The sequence below is a fragment of the Pungitius pungitius genome, chromosome 2, assembly GCF_949316345.1.
Source record: "Pungitius pungitius chromosome 2, fPunPun2.1, whole genome shotgun sequence".
Classification (NCBI taxonomy): Eukaryota; Metazoa; Chordata; class Actinopteri; order Perciformes; family Gasterosteidae; genus Pungitius; species Pungitius pungitius.
The window spans coordinates 22489416-22509564 of record NC_084901.1 but is presented as its reverse complement, the minus strand read 5'-3'; the positions used below and the strand labels follow the sequence as shown (position 1 = coordinate 22509564).

Below are 20149 nucleotides of genomic sequence, written 5' to 3'. Positions count from 1 at the left end.
ATGTGAAGAGAATCATCCGTCCCTCTGCCTGGGGGGAGGTTTGACGCTGTAGCCGTGGCCCAGTGACCTTTCCTCATTGCCTTGGATACCCACACACATGAAGTCCACTGTCTGAGCAGGAAGTTGTCCTTGCCCCCCAACTTTAACCCAACATACAGTGAAACAATCCCAGAGCGTCTCGCTATCATGTCATAGCGACATCCAGAAGCTCACTTCATATTTTGTGATCCTGACTGATCACCGGTGGACCCAAGCCGCCATCCATGAAATCAGCATTTCCAACGGACAAAGAGCTTTTAGGAGATGAACGTTAAATGCTCAGCATCGCCTCCACAGGCTAACGCTATTAGCACATTAAGCGAGTGCTTAAATACAGTCAGCAGACGATGGATCAACGCGGAGCCTCGAGCGCGAGACAGCACTGTAATCCCCTAAAGGGGGCGGGGGGGGGGGGGGGGGGGGGGTCACTACAGTAATGGCAACCCGTATGAAACCACAGCCCCTGGGGAGTGGTGGGACTGGGCGGATTATGAGAAGCCTCAGGGGCAAGGCAACGTCCCTTATATCCTCCGAACACACACACACACACACACACACACAAACAAAGTAGCAAGTAAGTGTGCAGACATAAACACAATCATTACATGCATGGAAACACACACTTAAGCGTGATGGGGAAATGGACAAGATAAAGACAGAGAGGTGGACGCATGCACATTATTCCTCACGTGCACAAACATCGGCGGCTGAGTTGGGGACCTATTTCTTCTGTTTCTACTTGTGTATGACATGTTTAGGGAGGAGGGGGCATTACCCGGGTTGTCTGGGGTCTAATTTAACTCCTGGAGGATTATGGGATGGTGAGAAGTTGATTCTGTCGTGATATTGTCAGTACAAGCGGCGAATTATCTACGTGAGACGTTGTTAAACGCCTCGCCGTCCAGCACTTTGTCGTTTAAACGAATAGTTGCTTAGACGTTGTTTAGCGTTAGCGCTACCTCTTTTAGCATTAGCTTAGCAGCTAACATTGTGATGTCTTCCCTCCCTACCTCCCCTGCTCTCTCTTGCTCGGTGTGTCACATGTTTAGCTATTCCTCTGCCTCCCTTACGGATAATGGTACATGTAAGAAGTGCAGTATATTTGATCGCTTGGAGGCGAGGCTTAGTGAGTTAGAAGCACGGCTCCGCACCATGGAGGTAGCCGCTGTTAACCAGCCATCTCCTATAGTCGGTGCGGACCACATAGACGTATCGTTTGCTCCTGCTAACCGTCCCCCGGCAACCCCCGAGCGGCCGGGAGGCTGGGTGACTGTCCGGAATAAGCATAAGTCTAAGTCGAAGCACACGGTTAACCACCAACCACTTCACGTTTCAAACCGCTTCTCCCCACTCAGCGACACACCCGCTGAGAAGCCAACTCTGGTTATAGGTAGCTCCATTCTGAGGAACGTGAAGTTAGCGAAACCAGGGGCCATAGTCACTTGTATCCCCGGGGCCAGAGCGGGCGACATTGAGTCTTATCTTAAACTGCTGGCTAAGGATAAACGTAAATACAGTAAGATTGTAATACATGTCGGCGGTAATGACTCCCGGTTACGCCACTCGGAAGTCACAAAAGTTAACGTGGAATCGGTGTGTACATACGCTAAAACAATGTCGGACACCGTAGTTTTCTCTGGCCCCCTCCCAAACTTGATCAGTGACGACATGTATAGCCGCATGTCGTCATTCCGCCGCTGGTTGTCGAGGTGGTGCCCAGTAAATAATGTGGGCTTCGTTGATCACTGGAAAACGTTTTGGGGAGTGCCTGGTCTGATTAGGAGGGACGGCATCCATCCAACTTTGGATGGAGCTCAACTCATTTCTAAGAACCTGACCCAGTTTCTTAATGGACTTAATCCATGACCCAGAGTTCAGACCAGGAAGCAGAGTCGCAGTCTTACACACTTCTCTGCGCTTCATTCCGAGCAGTCACTCAGCGTAATTAACTCTATAGAAACTGTTTCTGCCCCACGGACACCGTTATTTAAGTTAAAGGTAAACAACCGAGGAGTTATATTTAATAACTTAATCAAAGTTAAATGTAACAATACAACTGTGCAACAAACTAGGAGAATTAAAGGGGGTCTTTTGAATATTAGATCTCTGTGCTCTAAAGCTGTTTTAGTAAATGAACTAATATCTGACAACCATGTTGATATTTTCTGTCTTACTGAAACATGGCTATCGGATGGGGAGTACTTTAGCTTAAATGAAGCGACTCCTCCAAGTCATGTTAATACTCATATCCCCCGAGGCACAGGCCGAGGGGGTGGAGTGGCAGCTATTTATGACTCCTGCCTTTTAATAAACCTTAAACCTAAACTGGATTATAACTCATTTGAAAGTCTGACTTTCAGTCTTTCACAACCAACCTGGAAAATAATCCAGCCGGTTCTCTTTGTAATAGTGTACAGGGCCCCAGGTCCTTATTCTGAATTTTTATGTGAATTTTCACAGTTCTTAACGAGTTTGGTCCTTAAAACGGACAAGGTAATTATAGTGGGTGACTTTAACATTCATGTGGATGTCGATAACGACAGCCTTGGTACTTCATTTCTCTCTTTGCTGGAATCAATTGGTTTCTGTCAGACTGTAAACAAACCAACTCATTGTTTTAACCACACCCTCGACTTGGTTCTTGTGTATGGTATTGTGATAGAACACTTAACAATCTTTCCACAGAACCCTCTCCTGTCCGACCATTGTCTGATAACCTTTGAATTTCTACTGCCAGAATCTCCTCCTCCTGCCAAGGGTTTCTACAGTCGATGTTTATCGGACACCGCTGTAGCCTCATTTAAAGAAACCATTCCCTCTGCTCTAAGTTCAGTGTCCTGTCTCAAGATATCAGAAGACTCCTGTGAAAACTTCAGTCCGTCACAAATCGACCATCTTGTCGATACTGCCACAGGCTCTTTGAGAATGGCGCTGGACGGTATTGCTCCCCTCAAAAGAAGAATGGCAACAAGAAGGAAGTTTGCGCCTTGGTATAACTCTCAAACCCGGAACCTAAAGCAAACTGTGCGGAAACTTGAGCGGTTATGGCGTTCCACCAAATCAGAAGGATCTAGGCTAACTTGGCAAGACAGCGTTAAAACATATAAGAAGGCTCTCCGTAACGCAAGAGCATCTTATTACTCATCATTAATCGAGAAAAATAAAAACAACTCCAGGTTTCTCTTCAGCACTGTAGCCAGACTGACAGAGAGTCACAGCGCTGTCGAGCCGTGTATTCCTGTGGACCTCAGTGGTAACGACTTTATGAACTTCTTCAATAATAAGATTCTGACTATCAAAGAGAAAATTGATGGTCTACTACCCCCAACCGGAGCCAACCCGTCCGCGGATGTAGGATCCTTGGACGCAGCCGTGGGCCCTGATACCTACTTGGATGGTTTCTCTTCCATCAACCTTGATCAACTGACTTCTACAATTTTGAAATCCAACTCTTCCACTTGTCTCCTGGATCCGATTCCAACTAAGCTGCTTAAGGAAGTTTTTCCGTTAATTAGCACATCCCTACTGGATATTATGAATCTGTCTTTGTTGACAGGACATGTACCACAGTCCTTCAAGGTAGCTGTAATTAAACCTCTTCTGAAGAAACCTACCCTAGCTCCAGAGGTGTTGGCTAACTACAGACCCATCTCTAATCTTCCCTTCCTCGCTAAGATCCTGGAGAAATCTGTCGCGAATCAATTATGTGACTTTCTACAAAACAATGCTTTGTTCGAGGATTTCCAGTCAGGATTTCGAATGCATCACAGCACAGAAACGGCACTGGTGAAAATTACAAATGATCTTCTACTTGCATCGGACCAAGGACTTGTATCTTTTCTTGTATTGCTGGACCTCAGTGCTGCATTTGACACCATCGATCACCGTATCCTGCTGCAGAGACTGGAACACTTGATTGGCATCAAAGGAACTGCACTCAGCTGGTTTAAATCTTATTTATCGGATCGATCCCAGTTTGTGTTTGTGAACGGTGAATCATCGAGGACCACGAATGTTGGTCACGGAGTCCCACAAGGTTCTGTGCTTGGACCGATTCTATTTACCCTGTACATGCTTCCTTTGGGCGACGTTATCAGAAAACACCGCATAAACTTCCATTGTTATGCAGACGATACTCAACTGTATCTATCGATCAAGCCAGAAGACACCAACCAACTTGTTAGACTTCAGGACTGTCTTGGAGACATCAAAACCTGGATGACCTGCAACTTCCTGATGTTAAACTCGGAAAAAACGGAAGTTATCATGATAGGCCCAGAGCGCCTTCGAAGTCAGCTGTCACGTGATACAGTCTCTATGGATGGAATTGCTCTGGTATCCAACAGCACCGTCAGAAATCTTGGAGTTCTCTTCGACCAGGATATGTCCTTCAACTCTCATATAAAGAAGACTTCAAGGACTGCCTTTTTTCATCTACGGAATATATCAAAAATCAGGAACTTCCTGTCTCAAAGTGATGCAGAAAAACTAGTTCATGCATTTGTTACTTCTAGACTGGATTACTGTAATTCTTTGTTATCAGGCTGCTCTTGTAAATCGCTTAAACCTCTCCAACTGATTCAGAATGCTGCAGCACGTGTATTAACAAGAACTAAGAAATGGGATCATATAACTCCTGTATTAACTTCTCTGCACTGGCTTCCTGTTAAATCAAGAATAGAATTTAAGGTACTTCTCCTCACCTACAAGGCACTTGCTGGTGAGGCACCGTCTTATCTTAAAGAGCTTGTTACACCGTATTGTCCTACAAGGCATCTACGCTCCATAGATGCTGGGCTACTTGTGGTTCCTAGAGTTTTAAAAAGTAGGATGGGGGCCAGAGCCTTCAGTTATCAAGCTCCTCTTTTGTGGAACCAGCTTCCACTTTCAGTCCGGGGGGCAGACTCGGTCAGTTCATTTAAGATAAAGCTTAAAACGTTCCTCTTTGATATTGCTTATAGTTAGGGCTGGCTCAGGTTAGCCTGGACCAGCCCTTAGTTAAGCTGCTCTAGGCTTAGACTGCCGGGGGACGACTTAGGACACACCGAGCCCCTCTCTCACTCTCACTCTCTCCTCCCACAATCATCCATGCTTTATTAATGTACATCACTAATTAAGCTTCTTTCCGGGAGTTTTTTGTGCTTTCTCGCCTAGCAGGTCTCCGTGGATCATAGTTTCGTGCGGACCCCGGTTCTAACTCCTGGTTCTAACTCCTGGCTCATGGCTCTGCTGACACCTGCTGCTGCCATCATCATTACTTTAAATATGATTCATATTACTGTCATCAAAAACCAACATCTTTCTGCTCTCCCTCCCCACAGAAGCCTCTGTGGATGGTGGTTCGATCTGATGGAGGTTGTCCCTGCAGTGGTCCTGCCGTACACCTCTTCTGCTACTTGCAATTACTTGTATCATTTCAGTTAGAGAAATTGAATGTATTGTACATCTTTTACATTGTTGATTCTGTACACATGACATCCATTGCAGTCTGTCCATCCCGGGAGAGGGATCCCTCCTCTGACGTTCTCCCTAAGGTTTCTTCCCTTTTTTCCCCATTGAAGGGTTTTTTTCATATTTTGGGGAGTTTTTCCTGTGCCGATGTGAGGGTTTCGGGACAGAGGATGTTGCATGTGTACAGACTGTAAAGCCCTCTGAGGCAAATTTGTAATTTGCGATTTTGGGCTATACAAAATAAAATGAATTGAATTGAATTGATGGAATCACTCTTTGGGCCGAGAGCGAGGAAATGGCAGGAGGTTGAAAGTGTGTGTTTTTTTTCCCGAGCAAATTAAAGGCAGCAGCCGCGGGGTTCAGAGAAATAAACTGAAACATGGTCACATAAAAAGGTAAAGAGCACATTACAGCCTTGCAACACAATGATAACATTGTAGCCTGGTGATAAACACCGAGCAGGACGTGGTGATCCGTCAGGGATATACTTATTATTACACGCGCACTGAGAAAACAAAGAGAAAGGTCAAATTCACAACCTAATAAATCACCATTGGGTGAGATTACTTCCAGTTTGTCCCAGTAGCTTGAGGGAAAATGGGAGTAAATTACCAGAAACGTTGTTTGGAATGAGGTGATTTTTTTAAATAACTACGGACGTCCTTTTTATCACAAACATGTAAAGCACCCGTAGTGAGTCGTCCTTCCTGCGTGGTCTACTGTTCATTTGTGGCCTCCCGCCCCTGGAGAAAAGCTGCTTAGAGCAGAAAGGAGATTACGCAGAACCAAACACACAAACAGAAAACACTGCAAAGCCTCCGTGACCTCGGCCCTGCAAATACACGCACCTATTTTGAGAACCAGATCTGCATATACATTTGAGTTTCTATCTCAGCAGGAGCTTTCATCTGCACAATAATGCAGCTTACACGCTGTATTCCCTTAATGCTCTGTGAGAAGGTGCAGCTTTAGTTGGTGGGGGGTTCAATCATCCCACATTACAACCAATGTACACACATTTGACCCATGAATTTAGAACCCAATTTTTACATGAATAAGGAACGTGCCTATTCCCAGAACCAACGTAGGGTTTTAACAACCGTGTGCTTTGAACCCAGAGGGAGAGACGGACACAGGTGACCTTTGGGGGGAGGGGAGGTCACCAAAAGAGGGTCATTGAATGCAATCTTTCAATGAGCAAAGTGAGGGCTCAGCAGCCTGGGGAATACACGGCCGCAGCCTCTCGGCGGCGAATTGTGCGTGTGAAAGGGAGAATGAGAGACGGGGACAAATGTCTCATCAACCTCCACACGTCCCACATTCATTTTTATGTTGGCCTTTGCGTTCCGTTGAAGCTACAGATTCAGATTCTTGAGACAATAAATCAAGTGGGTTTCTATTAAAGTCAGTGTAGAGTATTGCATTTACTCTTTGTGCGATGATTCCTTCACTGCAGATGAGAGACAAAACACTCCCTATAGGCCTGAAACACAAATGACACACAGTGACTATGGTCGAATCCCAATTTGAATAACATTAGTGTAATGAAAATGTAAAAACCCCATCACATGAGGAAGAAAGGTTTTCATAGCTGTCCTTTGAGAGGAGAAACAACTACTGGGACTTCTGTCTCGTCGTACATGAAGTCATGAGAATGTAAAAAAATAACTGCGAAACTATCCTTTAATGACTGAGGTAAAAAAATGCCTCTGTAATCTGAAGGGAGAGTGCTATAAAATGTAAAAAAAACACCATTATGTGCCTATATGTAAACACACTTGGGCCAAACAGCCGGGAGAGAAATTAGTTTTTGCACAAAGGACTCAAATACTCAGATTTAGATTTAGCCTCATAAGCACGTTCTTGTAGAGTATGAGAGATGTGGCATGGTGGTGCATACAGCAGGGAAAAACGTCTGCAAATACAGGGCACATGATTAAAAATGCTGACTACAACACTTGTATCACAATTCTATTTGCAATGATGTCCCCCGTCCAATTCCATCCGTCTTTAGCATGTCGACACTGCCCCCTGGTGTCCACCGTGGAATAGTGCAAAAATGTTAGATGCTGAACAATGATTCCGAATTAAAAAAAACAAATGTCTCGTCCTACATATTTAATTTTACCTTGCAAAAACAGAATGTCAAATTAAACACAGTTCCTATGAACACGTTGCAATAACATGTTTCCTTTTTACAGGAGATGGGCAGAACATTAGCATGACTGGACTCTCTTAATTGGCTTGAGGAAAACCTTAACAATGAAACAGTGCTCAGATATATTCAGTAACTTTTCTGTGACAAGGAAGAACATGATTGAAGAATAAAGTCATCTTAGAGAAAACGTATTTAATATACAGTAGATATTATTACTCATTCATGAATGAGTCCAGTAATTAACAATACAGTGAATACAAAGCTCTCTCTTTTTAAATACGTTTTCAAATGGGATTAGGGCCTATATCGGGCTCCTGCTGTTCCTCCATGTAGTACGGATCTCCTTGATGGACTCTGTGATTGTGCACCCTCAGGTTCCCCCTGTGTGCAAATCTCTTGCCGCACTCGCCGCAAGCAAAGGGCCTCTTCCCCATGTGAACGTCCCGTTGGTGGGCTCTCAAGTTCCCGCTGCGGGCGAAGCGCTTACCGCACTGAGCGCAGCCAAAAGGCCGCTCCCCTGTGTGCGTGCGGGTGTGCACGGTGAGCTCGGAGGGGGTGAGGAAGCTCTTGTCGCAAAACTGACAGGGATGCAGCCTGACTCCTGTGTGGCGCAGAAGGTGTCTGCGCTGGTGGGACGGGTAGGTGAAGCACTTGGTGCAGTACGGGCAGGTGTACGGCCGCCCGCTCCCTCCGCTGGGAGCGGCGGGGTGGCTCAGAGCGTTCGTGTGTCGCAGTGCGTTTGACTGAGGTCGGAGAGGGTCTCTGCTGCCAAAAGTAGTGAGCCGCCGCGTGTGGTTGATGGAGCCTCTCTCGCCCCTGTCATCTCTGGGCCTCCATGAGGGTTCTGCGGAGGGGGCTTGAGGCTGAACCTGCCGAGTCCCCCTCAGACCTCCGCTGTGGCCCTGCGCCACGTTCTGATTGGAGTCCTGGTTTTCAGGCTCCTGGTCCAGGAAAGGGAAGGAGCCGCCGCCGTCTTCTTCTTCGTTGCTGGTCTCGTCAGAGACAAAACCCGGTCGGAAGCAGGACCCGTCCGTGCCGGTGCTGCTGCTGGCTGGACCGGAGCAGCCGGTGCCATCCATCTGCAGGTTCTCCAGGCCGGACAGCCCACCTCGTGTGGCGTTTAACCCCGGCAGCCAGTCCGCTGGTTGAGTTAGGCTTGGGTCAGGCCTCGGGGAGCAGCGTCCACTCTGGGAGATTGAGATAAAAGGGATGGAGGCTTGATCCTGGAGAGATCTGTGTTCGTCACTGTCCTGATCCCAATGAGACACTGCAGAGAAATTTGGAGGAAAAGGAACTTTGACTCACCTTCATCCATTTAATTGTTTACATACTTAATAACTAGGATATTGTGTATAAAGTATCAGAATATACAAAGTAGCAATTTGCAACTTGTCATCAGGGGACTAAAGCTAAAAAGTTTACCTTCGACATTTAGTGAACTATTGAAGTGAAAATATTAATTTAATTGGAAATGCTAAAACAATCATGTAGCAGGAGTAGGATATTGTGACTTCTTACATTTGGCCTTGGCTTGTGTGCCAGGAAGGGTATCGATGTGCCTCAGGTCCCCAGCAGCGAGGCTTTCGTCTGGGACTTGGCCTGCGATGAACCCGGGTGAAGGTCGAGATACAGCACGCTGTGGAGAATAAATAAAACACGTCCGTAAGACGTAAAAACAGTCAACTTTTGAAACATAGAGAACGGAGTCTGACCTCGTGTTTTATTGACACATCGCTCTGGACTGTGACCTCCTCTTTCAGCCCACTGAGGCTCTGACGGAGTCCGTCTACTCGGTTTGAAAGAAGATGAATCCTTTAAAATACAGCTTGGAAAACAATGCATTGAAATGTATTTTGTACAGCCCCCCAAAACAAAACCTGTAGTGCAACAGGTGTCATGTGAAAGGAATGAACATAAAATAATTACACACATGCAGTATTCAGATACAGAAGAGACCTGGACCACGTACTACCAATGAAATCAACTCATGCCTCAAGTATCAACAGGTGACCTGCACTACCTGATCCCGCCAGGGTCTGCTGCCTCAAAGCCCCCTCTCTGTCTCCGGGTGACACCTCCACCTCCTCGCTCCCTTCTCCTCCGCCCTTTGCCTTGTGCCTCCTGTCCACTTTCTCCAGCTTGCCCCGGAGGACGCAGATCTCGTCCGTTTTGTGGGCCAGCTGCGCCTGCTGTTCACACAGGCTGCTCTCGAAGATCTTGGCGATCTCGCACACGGCGGCCGCCAGCAGCGAGTCCATGACGGCGGCCAGCTGAGCGTGGAAAGCGCTCCTCGCGGACTCCATGGTCTTTTGTTTCAGCGGCGATGTTTTAGACTCGACGTCCGACTGACAGCGCGGTTTAGCTCTGCGGGTATCCTCCTCCGACGTGGCTAACGCTAGCACCGTACACGCCTCTGCCCTTACATCGGCGGACTGCCATGAGTAGTGGCCATGTTAACGTTAACTTCAATAACACATCACACTGGGTATCTCCGGTGTCACATTTGAAGCTAAGCTGTCACGATTTTATCTGACGAGCTAACGCTACTGTTAGTTATGCGTTGGGACGACGGGCAATGCGGTTTAATGGCATGGTTTAAGAACATAGTCAACTTCTAGCTATCAACAAGAAAACATGCTGTGACCTGACGTAATGTCATTCAGAGGCGTTGTTAGCTTGCGTTAGCATTACAAAGCTAACGTGTAAACAAGGGAGCCAACGAAGCGTAGCCTGTGGTGGTGGTGGTGAAAGCCCGTTCTTTATAAGCACCGGAGCTAACTGTTCTTGCAATGGAGGCGACCAAACAAGCAGGTCGACTTTGCCGCTATGCAGCACGGTGGATAAATGCAGTCACTGGCTGACAGTTGATCCGCGAACGCACTGTCGTCACATTCAAAGATGCGGCGACCCGTCGTCCAGCTAGCAGGTTGGTGCCTATGATGTGACAAGTCTCGCGTTAATTGTTAGTCTCGCGATGGCAGATCTCAGGGATTTGTGAACTGCCGAAATCAGCGGTGCAAAATAAATGTGCGGTGCTGAAAAAGGACATTCTGATATCACCCACTTATCTTCAAAGAGGTGTAAAATGCACTTAGTAGAAATGAAGAACTAAAACATTCTACTCAAAAACCGTGCAAGAAGTATAAAACGGGAATTTTATTTATGGGAAATGACAACAATGTCCTAGTCTAGTAAAACAATTATTCATTACTTAAAGAAAATAAAAAGCAGCCGTGTTAGAAGACCATCCTATGTGAATTCATACACAACCACTACACATAAAACAACCGTTAAAACTTTAAATATATGGGCATGTTTGGGATTATTTAAAGACTCAAGCTTCAGGTGGACCAATAAGATGTCATTTTGAATGTAAGGAGTCCTTAACAGTGTCATTCCTTCACATATGTTTGTATCAGTAAAATACACACTTGTATATAACAAATTACCAAAAGTACAGCCAAAAATTATGAATATTAGTCCAAAAGTTTGACTCCACAACAAAGCACGTGACCACAAACTGGTAATCTGAGAATTGCCGTTTTGAATTCAGCAAAAAATTTCTGACTTGACGCCAAACAGCACAATGTGATTAAGGCAACCAGGAGAACAGTATGTAGAGATGATTACACATTGAGCTTTAGCAAATACCAAAAAAATTGTTCCAGCAAGAACATAAATGTCAACATCGTTTTTCACGGTCCACAGGAGGCCGGACGTCCCACCGGTGAACTGGCTTACAGGTGGAAACGCTCCATGCGGTTCGTCAGGCGTCCTTTTATGACAAAGGCCTTCCCGCAAATCCTTCAAAAAGACCGATCTTTGTAAAAACTGGACCTATGCCTCACGTACTGTGCTTGTGTGGAGAATGTTTTCTGACACCTTTTGTTGCGGATGCGCACTCGGTCACCGGGAGAGGACCCGCGCAGCTTTTCCTGTGGACGCTCAGCTGTGCGCGGAAACGAAACGCCGCGGAACACTGGTCGCACTTGAGGGGCTTCTCACCTGTGTGGGTGCGAAAGTGCTCGCTCAGCATCACTCTGGTTTTCAACAGCTTCGGGCACAAGGCGCAGACGAAACCCTCGCCGCAGCGTGTGCCCATGGTTTTCCAGGTTGGGTTCCTCTCGGTCTTCGCCTCGCTGACATTATCTTGGATCTGGTGCATTCTCAACATGTGTTTTTTGAGCGCCTGTTTGACGGCGAATTTCTTTGGGCACCTGCTGCAAAGGTACGGCCTCTCGCCGGTGTGAACGCGCACGTGCTCCCTCAGCCTCGAACTGGTATAAAACCTCATGTTGCAGTGTGTGCAGGCGTGCCTTTTGGTGTACTCGGCCTTTTGGGTAGAAGATTCACTGCGGTCGTTGGAGGAAGGTGCGCTTTCCTTACCAGCCGTTTCTTTGCTGGACGCCGTCAGGTTTTCCTCCCCATGGCTCTGGGGTATTGGAGGGTTAGCGGAGGCAGCTTGTTTCGCCATCAATGCCTTGAGTTTTTTGCATAACGGCTTGTGACCCCTGAGGGTACTTGGAAAACGGAACACTTTTTTGCAACCTTTGCAAATCTTGTGGGATCGTACGTGCACATCTCGGCCCCAAATTGTGTCAAATTCCTTCTTACAAAACTTGCAGGCGTACATTGTTTTTCTGTTGTTTTTCGCTCGCTCTTCCTCGCTGGACTCAACTGCTGCAAATTGACCTCCTCTTTTTCTTCTCTTCATCGTACTCCTTTGCGGTTTGCCAGTCGCGCGTCTCCTTGTCCTTCTAGGAGGGGCAGCGTCCGCGGGGTCAATATATTCCTGTTTGACGTATTGGGCCAATTTTGCCATGTCGTTTCTAACAGTCTCCTTCTCACTGGACTCAGCTGCTCCAAATTGACACCATCTTTTTTTGCTATTCATCTTACTCCTTTGCCGTTTGCCAGTCGTGTGTCTCCTTGTCCTTCTAGGACGGGCACCGTCAGCGGGGTCAGTGTATTCCTCTTGGTCATCTTGGAGCAATTTCGTCATGCCGTTTCTCACCGGCGGACGCCGAGGTGCTCGCTCCTCGTGTGCGATCCTCGTGGTCAATGAAGAACCTGTAAATGTAACTGAACCAGTAAAATGAGCAGATGTGACATGAATATAAGAACCAAGCCATTTGTGAATAAAATAGCTTCCCACAGTACTGACCGTTCTGTCACTGTACCAACACAATGGAGGCAAATGGGGTTTGTAATGCTAATGGGTAACATTTTAATGCAACACATCTTTTGGGGGATCAGTGTCACGGCGAGAGAACAGATCAACTTTAAAGGACCCGCGCACATGATGGCTACCGAAGGGATCCCGCCTTCCTTCTGAGGATGGGCTCCATGTATCTTCATGCAAATAAGTCCTGTGTTTCTGGGAGATGCCTTCAAGTACATCAGGAACTACAGACACTGAACTAATGACAAACAACAATGGTTGGATGCTGAAATTAAACTTGGTGTCTACAAGGTAACGGTCTGTAAATAGGTCAGTTGATACAAGGCCTGCTACTGTTTATCACCACCTACGAGTACCCTCGGTAAACCACTGATAACCCGCTAACTCCTGTTAAAAACAGGGCTAACAACAAAACCACCTGTGCACATTCAAGTGTGTAAATGAGTGAATGTGAAAAGGAGAAACTGACAAAAATATATATATAATAACCAGAACAAAAATAAAGGAGAGAAACTCACCTCTGCTGGATCTCCGGAGAACCTGTGTTTTCTGCCTGGAGTCAATGTCATTGTTAACAACCTGAAATAAAACACAAAGTAATTAGTAAACTCCATCATTATCTTCAGTAATTAACATTGCATGAGGTATGGAAGAAAATAGATACATGCAGAGCTGTGTCTGCATAGGCCTGAATAAAAGGAGGTGAACTTTGGATGTTTTGAGACTTTCAATCATTTTGTCTAAATGTGAAGTGGACATCGTTATAACCCAGTACAGCTGGGAAAAAACTCCATCCTGATTGGATCGGTGCATACTCCTACTGCATCCAATGTCTATATTAGCTTTATCTATGTTTGCCATCATATTTACATAGAAAAGCATTATTTATATCTTAAAAGCGGACTTTCTTGTTCGGGCTACACACCTCTTGCTTCAGGAAGGGAAGGGGATAGAGAGGGATGGACAGCCTGCGGAGTCTCACACTAGGATAAAAAGAGTCCTCTCGTTTGGTCACCGTCTCATATCCCAGGGGGGCACACCAGTCATCAGGTACTGCACAGACACAAACGTAGTCGAGTTACGAGCTCTCAGATGAGCTGCACCACCTGACACAAAGTGTTGCATTTTAAACGCGGAACACATTTTAATCACAATGTTATCTATACCTTCAAAATGAATCTCAGGAACATCAGGAGTCTCTTCCGGGGCGCTCAGAACCTTTTCCGGCTCGCTCTGCTTCAGCTCCAGTCCTCTGTCGCCCGCACGCAGATATTCGCTCAGCTTAACCTCTGCGTTCTGCAACTTTATCTTAAGTTGAGCGATTTCTTCCCCTTTCTGTGCCAGCTCTTTTTGATGGCCATGCAGACTGTTCTCAAAGATAGTCATTATTTGAAACACAGCTCCTCTCAGTACCGAGTCCATGCTTATGGTCAGCTGGGCCCGGAACGATCTCATCAGAAAGTCAGACATCTTGGACGATGAGCGGGAGATGCTTACAGATGTTTCGGGGCCCAGCACTTTGTGCCCCTAAAGAGAGAGATCAGAAATCAGTTTAGGTAACTCAGTCTTCAAGTAGGGCCACTTTAGCAGGGTGTATTTTGTGCACACAGAAAGAGGGGTGCTTTGAGAGCCTTTAGAGGGGCTCGTTTGAAGCTTATGATGATGGTGGTTCTCTGATGTGAGAAATGAGCAGACACACACACACATTAACAACCCCAATGTGGCACCAGGCTTTAGCATCAGGATTTTGCGCCAAAGGGGACATTATGCGTGCAAAATGACGTCACAGCTAACTACACCTCGGTATACCTGACAGACCACGTAGGAATGAAAGCTACCGTTAAAATAATAACGCGTGATCGCCATCTTTCTGTCTCCCAGCTTTGTTAATTAATCGGTAACGTGACATAGCAGACCAACCATTCGCGCCAACATGACATTGCGATGACTAAAAACGTTTAGGTTGAATGACGCTCACATGGCGGGTAAATTATCTCATCTATGAAAAATACTGACCGTCCGGCAAGAGGTGAACTATTGTACTTCTACGACGATTAACTTCTTCTGAACCCCAGGAAAGTCCATCAACAGGTCAACGACTCGTCCACATCCGCCCTCTCAGCGAGAGACCCTTAGCGTTTGAGTCGTTATTAGTCAGTCAACAAACACACGCTAAGGTTGAAATGTCCGTACGCCATTTTCACTCCACATCCTCGAAGAGGGAGGGAAAGGTTACGTCACTACTACGTCACGGTTGCTCTACTGTGTGATTTAGCGTCTGCTTGTTGGATCGTTCGTTCTTCTCATACGTTACGAGAAGAACGAACGATCCAACAAATATATAAATGTGAAATAAGGCGTTCATCCAAATAGTTATGTCCTCCGTGCGCGTGGGCATCTTTTTGCCGCACTGGGCGGTTACTATGGCAACCAATCTGGTACAAAACGAGTCAAAGAATTGATTTATTTATTTTTAATTTACGGTTGTTTAAATTATAAAAATAAAGAGTCTATTACAAAATATGAGAAAACATGATTCAATTCAAAGAAGTTAGAAAAAATTCCATAAAAAATAAATCACTGCTTTGGACTTTTAAAAGAGGTTGAGAGCACTTGAGAAAACATAAGTGTTTGTTGTAAAGATACCTGGAACAAGGTGGTGGCATGTGAAAATGTGGACACAAATACATGGTACCAAGCAACCTGTGTTGTTCAGACCAGGACAACACGCGGTTTGCATAACTAATGGGGCCAACAGCTTGTTGATCATAGTGTGTGCTCTGCTGCTGCAACTACTACTTTAGGTCACATTAAAATATCATTACTCCATTCTATTTTTTGATGAAGGCGAAAACGCTTTTTTGTATTGACTGCCAAATCCCACTGTATACAAACATTCTGAAAAGTAGCTTGTACAATATAACACTTTAATAAAATACATTACCCAAAACAGACACAGGGATAAATTGTCCCCCTTATCATTGGCATGCTTAGGAAACAGTTGCTTGTCTTACTATACTATATTATATCATAAGAAAAAATAAAATCTTTCTTCCCCTTAGATAGCTGGTGAGATAACTGGTCTCTAAATCTGTGATGCAATTGAGTATTAAAATGAACATACCCACTTAAACAGACAACAAAGGACAACAGAGATTAGGATGATCTGTAGCTGTATTTATTGAACTTTGTTGGAAAAGGGACGAGTGCTAGACTAAAAAGTGCTTAATAGATTGCCAAACAGTACACTGGCCGTGCAATTACCAGATGTCTTTGCACCTTCACTTCACCGTATGTTTTAACTATGCTCACACATACAGAAAAATACTACAATTATCTTCTATTTTTGTGGGTAAACTGGTTTTTCATCCAATGGTAGTGCTGTTCCGGGCCACGTTGACAGCATCCACGTCTACGAAGTTAATGTAAATCCTGAAACAGACACAGAGAGAAATGGCATGATGGGATTGAACATTAACATTGAGCAAGTAATGCAAGGCACTAAGTCAGTGAGTTTTGGGCATAATATTATACTTTACTTATCACACAAATGTACTAGTTCCTCTGTGTGTGTGTGTGTGCGTGTTACCTGTCAGGAGAGATGCCCAGGTGTTTGTTGAGCAGTCCACATAGGAGCTTAGAGTATTGCTTGTTGTAATCACTGCCTATCTTGCCGATACTGTGGAGGGTGCAGACTGCGCAGGGGTCTCCCTTTCCTCCGAACATCATAATTTGGTCAGAGATGATATGCACGGCAATTTTCTGGATTATGCAAGACAGAGACATAAGGTAAGGACTTGGTCATGTATCCGTATTCTGCCTCCTGCAACCCAAACCTGAAGATTTATTAACTTTCATTTTAAAGTATTACCCAACAAAATGGCCGTATTGCTAATTAATTCCCTTTGGTGAAGCAGCAATGAAATTGCCTCAACATTTCTGGCCTTAAAATATGTTAAACCTAAACCTTTCAGAATTGGCCTCCACTCATCATGTTACAGAAACCTTACAATTACCAGAAAAAACAGCTTACAATTTATATTTCCCTTTTTCATTTAGTCAAAGTTGGAAAACATGGGCACAACAAATACAAACTGTCAATTTTGGTGGCAAAACAACACTGAACTTTCTAAAAAGAACTTTGTTTTGAATTCTATTTTTTTAACAAAAATAATAAGCAGCAGTTTGTAGGTCACGATAGAAGATTTGCCTTTAACCTCAGGGCTTAAGGTTACAGAAGAAGCTGATTAATGATCTACCATGCTATCTCTACAAATAACAGTCAAAACTATGTTTGCACACTTCCATAAGAAGCTAGCATTGCACCTATAATGTACAATCTCTGCTGCAATTAAAAATAAAAGTCTGGTTTCAGGTATTGGCGGTGTATCTCCCAGCAAAAAAGTTTTAAAAAAGGTTGACCCTTCGATCTTATCTATATAGGGCAGCGTGAATGCCTTTAGTTTCATAGTGAGCACAGATTGTACAGAGATGGCCCTGGCCCCACATTGCCTCACATTACCTCCGCGGGTTTGCCCATAGCTTTGGCCAGCTCCTCGGTCACGTCGCTCAGCAAAGCCACCGGTACCTCGCTCTTGGCCACGTTGGTGTTCACCACGAACATCGGCATGATTGCTCCTCTGAAGTCTAGTCTATCTGACCTGTCTTCTGCAGCATTCCTCTTCGTCTCCTGCAGAGCGTGCCACCACGTGACCAACTGACCACAGCGCCTCCACGCAACCCGGAAGACCGCTCCGTTGACGGGCTCAACGAAAAGCAAACCATGTCGAAATACAGTTTTTATGAGTTATTTCCTAGGGAAAATAATGTCTTCCACCCGTGTTTACAGAAATCTCACAACAAAATAGTTTAGAGTATTTTTGTGTCGTTGTGTTGCGGTAGATCTACTTTAGGATAATTACGGTACTGCGCATGCGCAGTGTTGTCAAGCACTCAAGCATAATAGAGCCCTCTAAAGGAGGCGAGAAGGAGCAGAGGCGGTGGGAGGGAGAGGGCAGAAGTTTGAAGGCACTCTTCCTTTGTCGCTATGCTGATGTACATTGGGCAAGCTTACCGTGAAATCATACAAACTCTCCTAAAAACACATTCATTCATTGATAAAACATCCTGTACAATATAACACACACTGAAATACATAACAAAAAACAAATTGTGATTAAATGTTTCACATATCATGGAGTACTTAAGCAGAGTGAGGTTTTTTTTACGTACTGTCAGGTAGCGAGCTATCAGTAAAGAGTATAAACATCTTCCACTATATGAACACAAGTCAAACAATAGATTCTCTCAGCACAAACTTGTCATGTGGTATTTGAAAGAACAAACGCAAACAAAATTGAAAGCCCGGTTGGGGACATCTGGAAGAATTCAGCCAAGCAACTTCTCTTGTTCTCTTGTAGATTTATTTGTGAGATCACAGGTCAAGTATCAGCGCTGCGTTTGCAAATGCAGGAGCAGTTCTGTCCGCCCGTAGGCCGGAAAAGAACAACTAACATCAGGAAGAACATTATGTTTTATATTTCTTGTTAGATATAAAATAAATTATTTCAGGAATTAGGAATCTATTGGCCCTTAACTGGCGTCGAGGAGGAGCAGGTCTTTTCGCCGCAATACAAGATCCAATCACATACAATCTGTGGTCTCCTAACATTAATGTAAACATAACGAACAAAACATGAGTGGTGTATGGCGCTTGGTGTGTCTCTAACTCTCATCCTTAACAGACCTGTATCTGCCTGGTTGGCACTTTGTGCTTTCCCTCTGACCTGCACTCCTCAAGACAGTGATTCCCTAAATTAGCATTATGAAAGAGCTTTTGATTATCATATTCAAAAAAAGGCTTGCTATTGTGCGTGTCTACATTGCAAGAGGACAATTCATTTTCACTACAAGTTTTCCGGAAAGAGTCTAATACATTTTTTTTTTTTCAAGTGTTTTTGGTTTGACTCTCTCAGACGATCAAGGACAACATAATCATAGGTCTGCACAGTTATCTTTATTGCATTTCAAATCAAACAAAAAAGGATAAGTGCAAAACTGAAGGTTCAACTAAGTGCTTAAATGATTGCCATACAGTACATTGGCCCCTCAATAACGTGTCTTTGCATCTTCCTTGACTGGTGGTTTTAACTATGCTCATACATAAAGGAAAATACCGGAATTATCTTCAATGCCTGTGGCTTAACCTGCTTCTCATCCGAAAGTAGTGTTGTTCCAGGCCACATTGGCTGCATCCATGTCTACAAAGTTAATGTAAATCCTGAAATAGACAAAGAAATAGGTTAATGAGATTGAACATTAACATTGAGCAAGTTTTATGAGGCCCTGGGAGATTTGGGTGAATATAATACTTTTTGTCACACATGTGCAGTAAATCTTCTGGTGTGTGTGTGTGTGTACGCTACCTGTCGGGAGAGATGCCCAGGTGTTTGTTGAGCAGTCCACACAAGAGCTTAGAGTATTGCTTGTTGTGAGCTCCGCTGATCTTGCCAATACTGTGGAGGGAGCAGACTGCGCAGGGGTCTCCCTTTCCTCCAAACATCATCATTTGTTCAGGGTTAATAAGCACAGCAATATACTGTTATGTGAAAGACAGAAACAAAACTGAGGTCAGCATTTTTTAAACACAATTCCACCCACTTCAATCACAAATGAAGCCAGAAACAATGAGACTTTCTATTTATGATAAACGTAAAGTTTACTCGTATCTTGGATGGTTTAGCATTATTGAAGCAGCTGATCTTTCATCTGTCCATGCTAACACTGCCATCGTGCCTGCGTGCTGCCATGTGAAGCTACCTGTACTCATACAATGAAAAACCTCTTTTAGCTGCAGTTAAATGGTCATCAGGCTTCAGGCGTGGGTCGTTGAAGCCCTCGGAGCCTTTAGCTGCATAGTGGACACGCATGGTTCTGCAGGGATGGGCTCGGCCTCGCATTACCTGTGCAGGTTTGCCCATAGCTTTGGCCAGCTCCTCGGTCGCCTCGGACAGCAGAGACGCAGGTACGTCGCTTTTGGCCACGTTGGTGTTCACCACAAACATCGGCATGATTACTCCTTCTGTTCTGGGTTTTAGTGGCTCTATCACGCGGAGCTGCAGATGCTCTGGCTCAACTCAGCTGACTACAGACGGAAGGAAAACATGTCTCTTCCTCTCTTGTATAGCGTACACCTCCATGTGACGAACTGACCACAGCGCCTCCACCCCTCCTGGATGACACCTCTGTTGACACGCTGAACTAAAAGACATAGAAGGGGAATACGAGCATATTCAGGGTTTTTGTTATTTCCTTGATAA

At 45.0% G+C, this 20149-nt stretch overlaps 3 protein-coding genes across 5 annotated transcripts; all 3 read right to left on the bottom strand.

Annotated features, from left to right (window-relative positions):
- Positions 1–7593: 7593 nt before the first annotated feature.
- LOC134102888 (zinc finger protein with KRAB and SCAN domains 1-like) lies at positions 7594–9951 on the bottom strand. Its single transcript, XM_062558723.1, has 4 exons — positions 9669–9951; positions 9361–9464; positions 9167–9284; positions 7594–8915 (listed from the first exon to the last, which is right to left on the bottom strand). Exons 1-4 carry the CDS (start codon positions 9949–9951, stop codon positions 7933–7935), a joined length of 1488 nt encoding a protein of 495 aa, XP_062414707.1. The 3' UTR covers positions 7594–7932.
- An 833-nt stretch (positions 9952–10784) lies between these two features.
- LOC119210158 (macrophage migration inhibitory factor-like) lies at positions 10785–17561 on the bottom strand. 3 transcript variants are annotated; one of them, XM_062560619.1, is made up of 7 exons: positions 17353–17561; positions 16420–16592; positions 14847–16262; positions 13997–14357; positions 13756–13883; positions 13349–13409; positions 10785–12718 (listed from the first exon to the last, which is right to left on the bottom strand). In XM_062560619.1, the coding sequence occupies exons 1-3, from the start codon at positions 17458–17460 to the stop codon at positions 16196–16198; spliced, it is 348 nt and encodes a 115-aa protein (XP_062416603.1). In that variant the 5' UTR covers positions 17461–17561; the 3' UTR covers positions 10785–12718; positions 13349–13409; positions 13756–13883; positions 13997–14357; positions 14847–16195. The 3 variants fall into 3 exon arrangements, with proteins under 3 accessions (XP_062416603.1, XP_037315769.2, XP_037315770.2); XM_037459872.2 differs by lacking the exons at positions 16420–16592; positions 17353–17561 and having other exon boundaries at positions 10785–12730; positions 14847–16189; XM_037459873.2 differs by lacking the exons at positions 16420–16592; positions 17353–17561 and having other exon boundaries at positions 14847–16189.
- Positions 17562–18827: 1266 nt separating this feature from the next.
- Positions 18828–20028, bottom strand: mif (macrophage migration inhibitory factor). Its single transcript, XM_037461406.2, has 3 exons — positions 19793–20028; positions 19256–19428; positions 18828–19110 (listed from the first exon to the last, which is right to left on the bottom strand). Exons 1-3 carry the CDS (start codon positions 19898–19900, stop codon positions 19044–19046), a joined length of 348 nt encoding a protein of 115 aa, XP_037317303.1. The 5' UTR covers positions 19901–20028; the 3' UTR covers positions 18828–19043.
- Between the last annotated feature and the right edge of the window lie 121 nt (positions 20029–20149).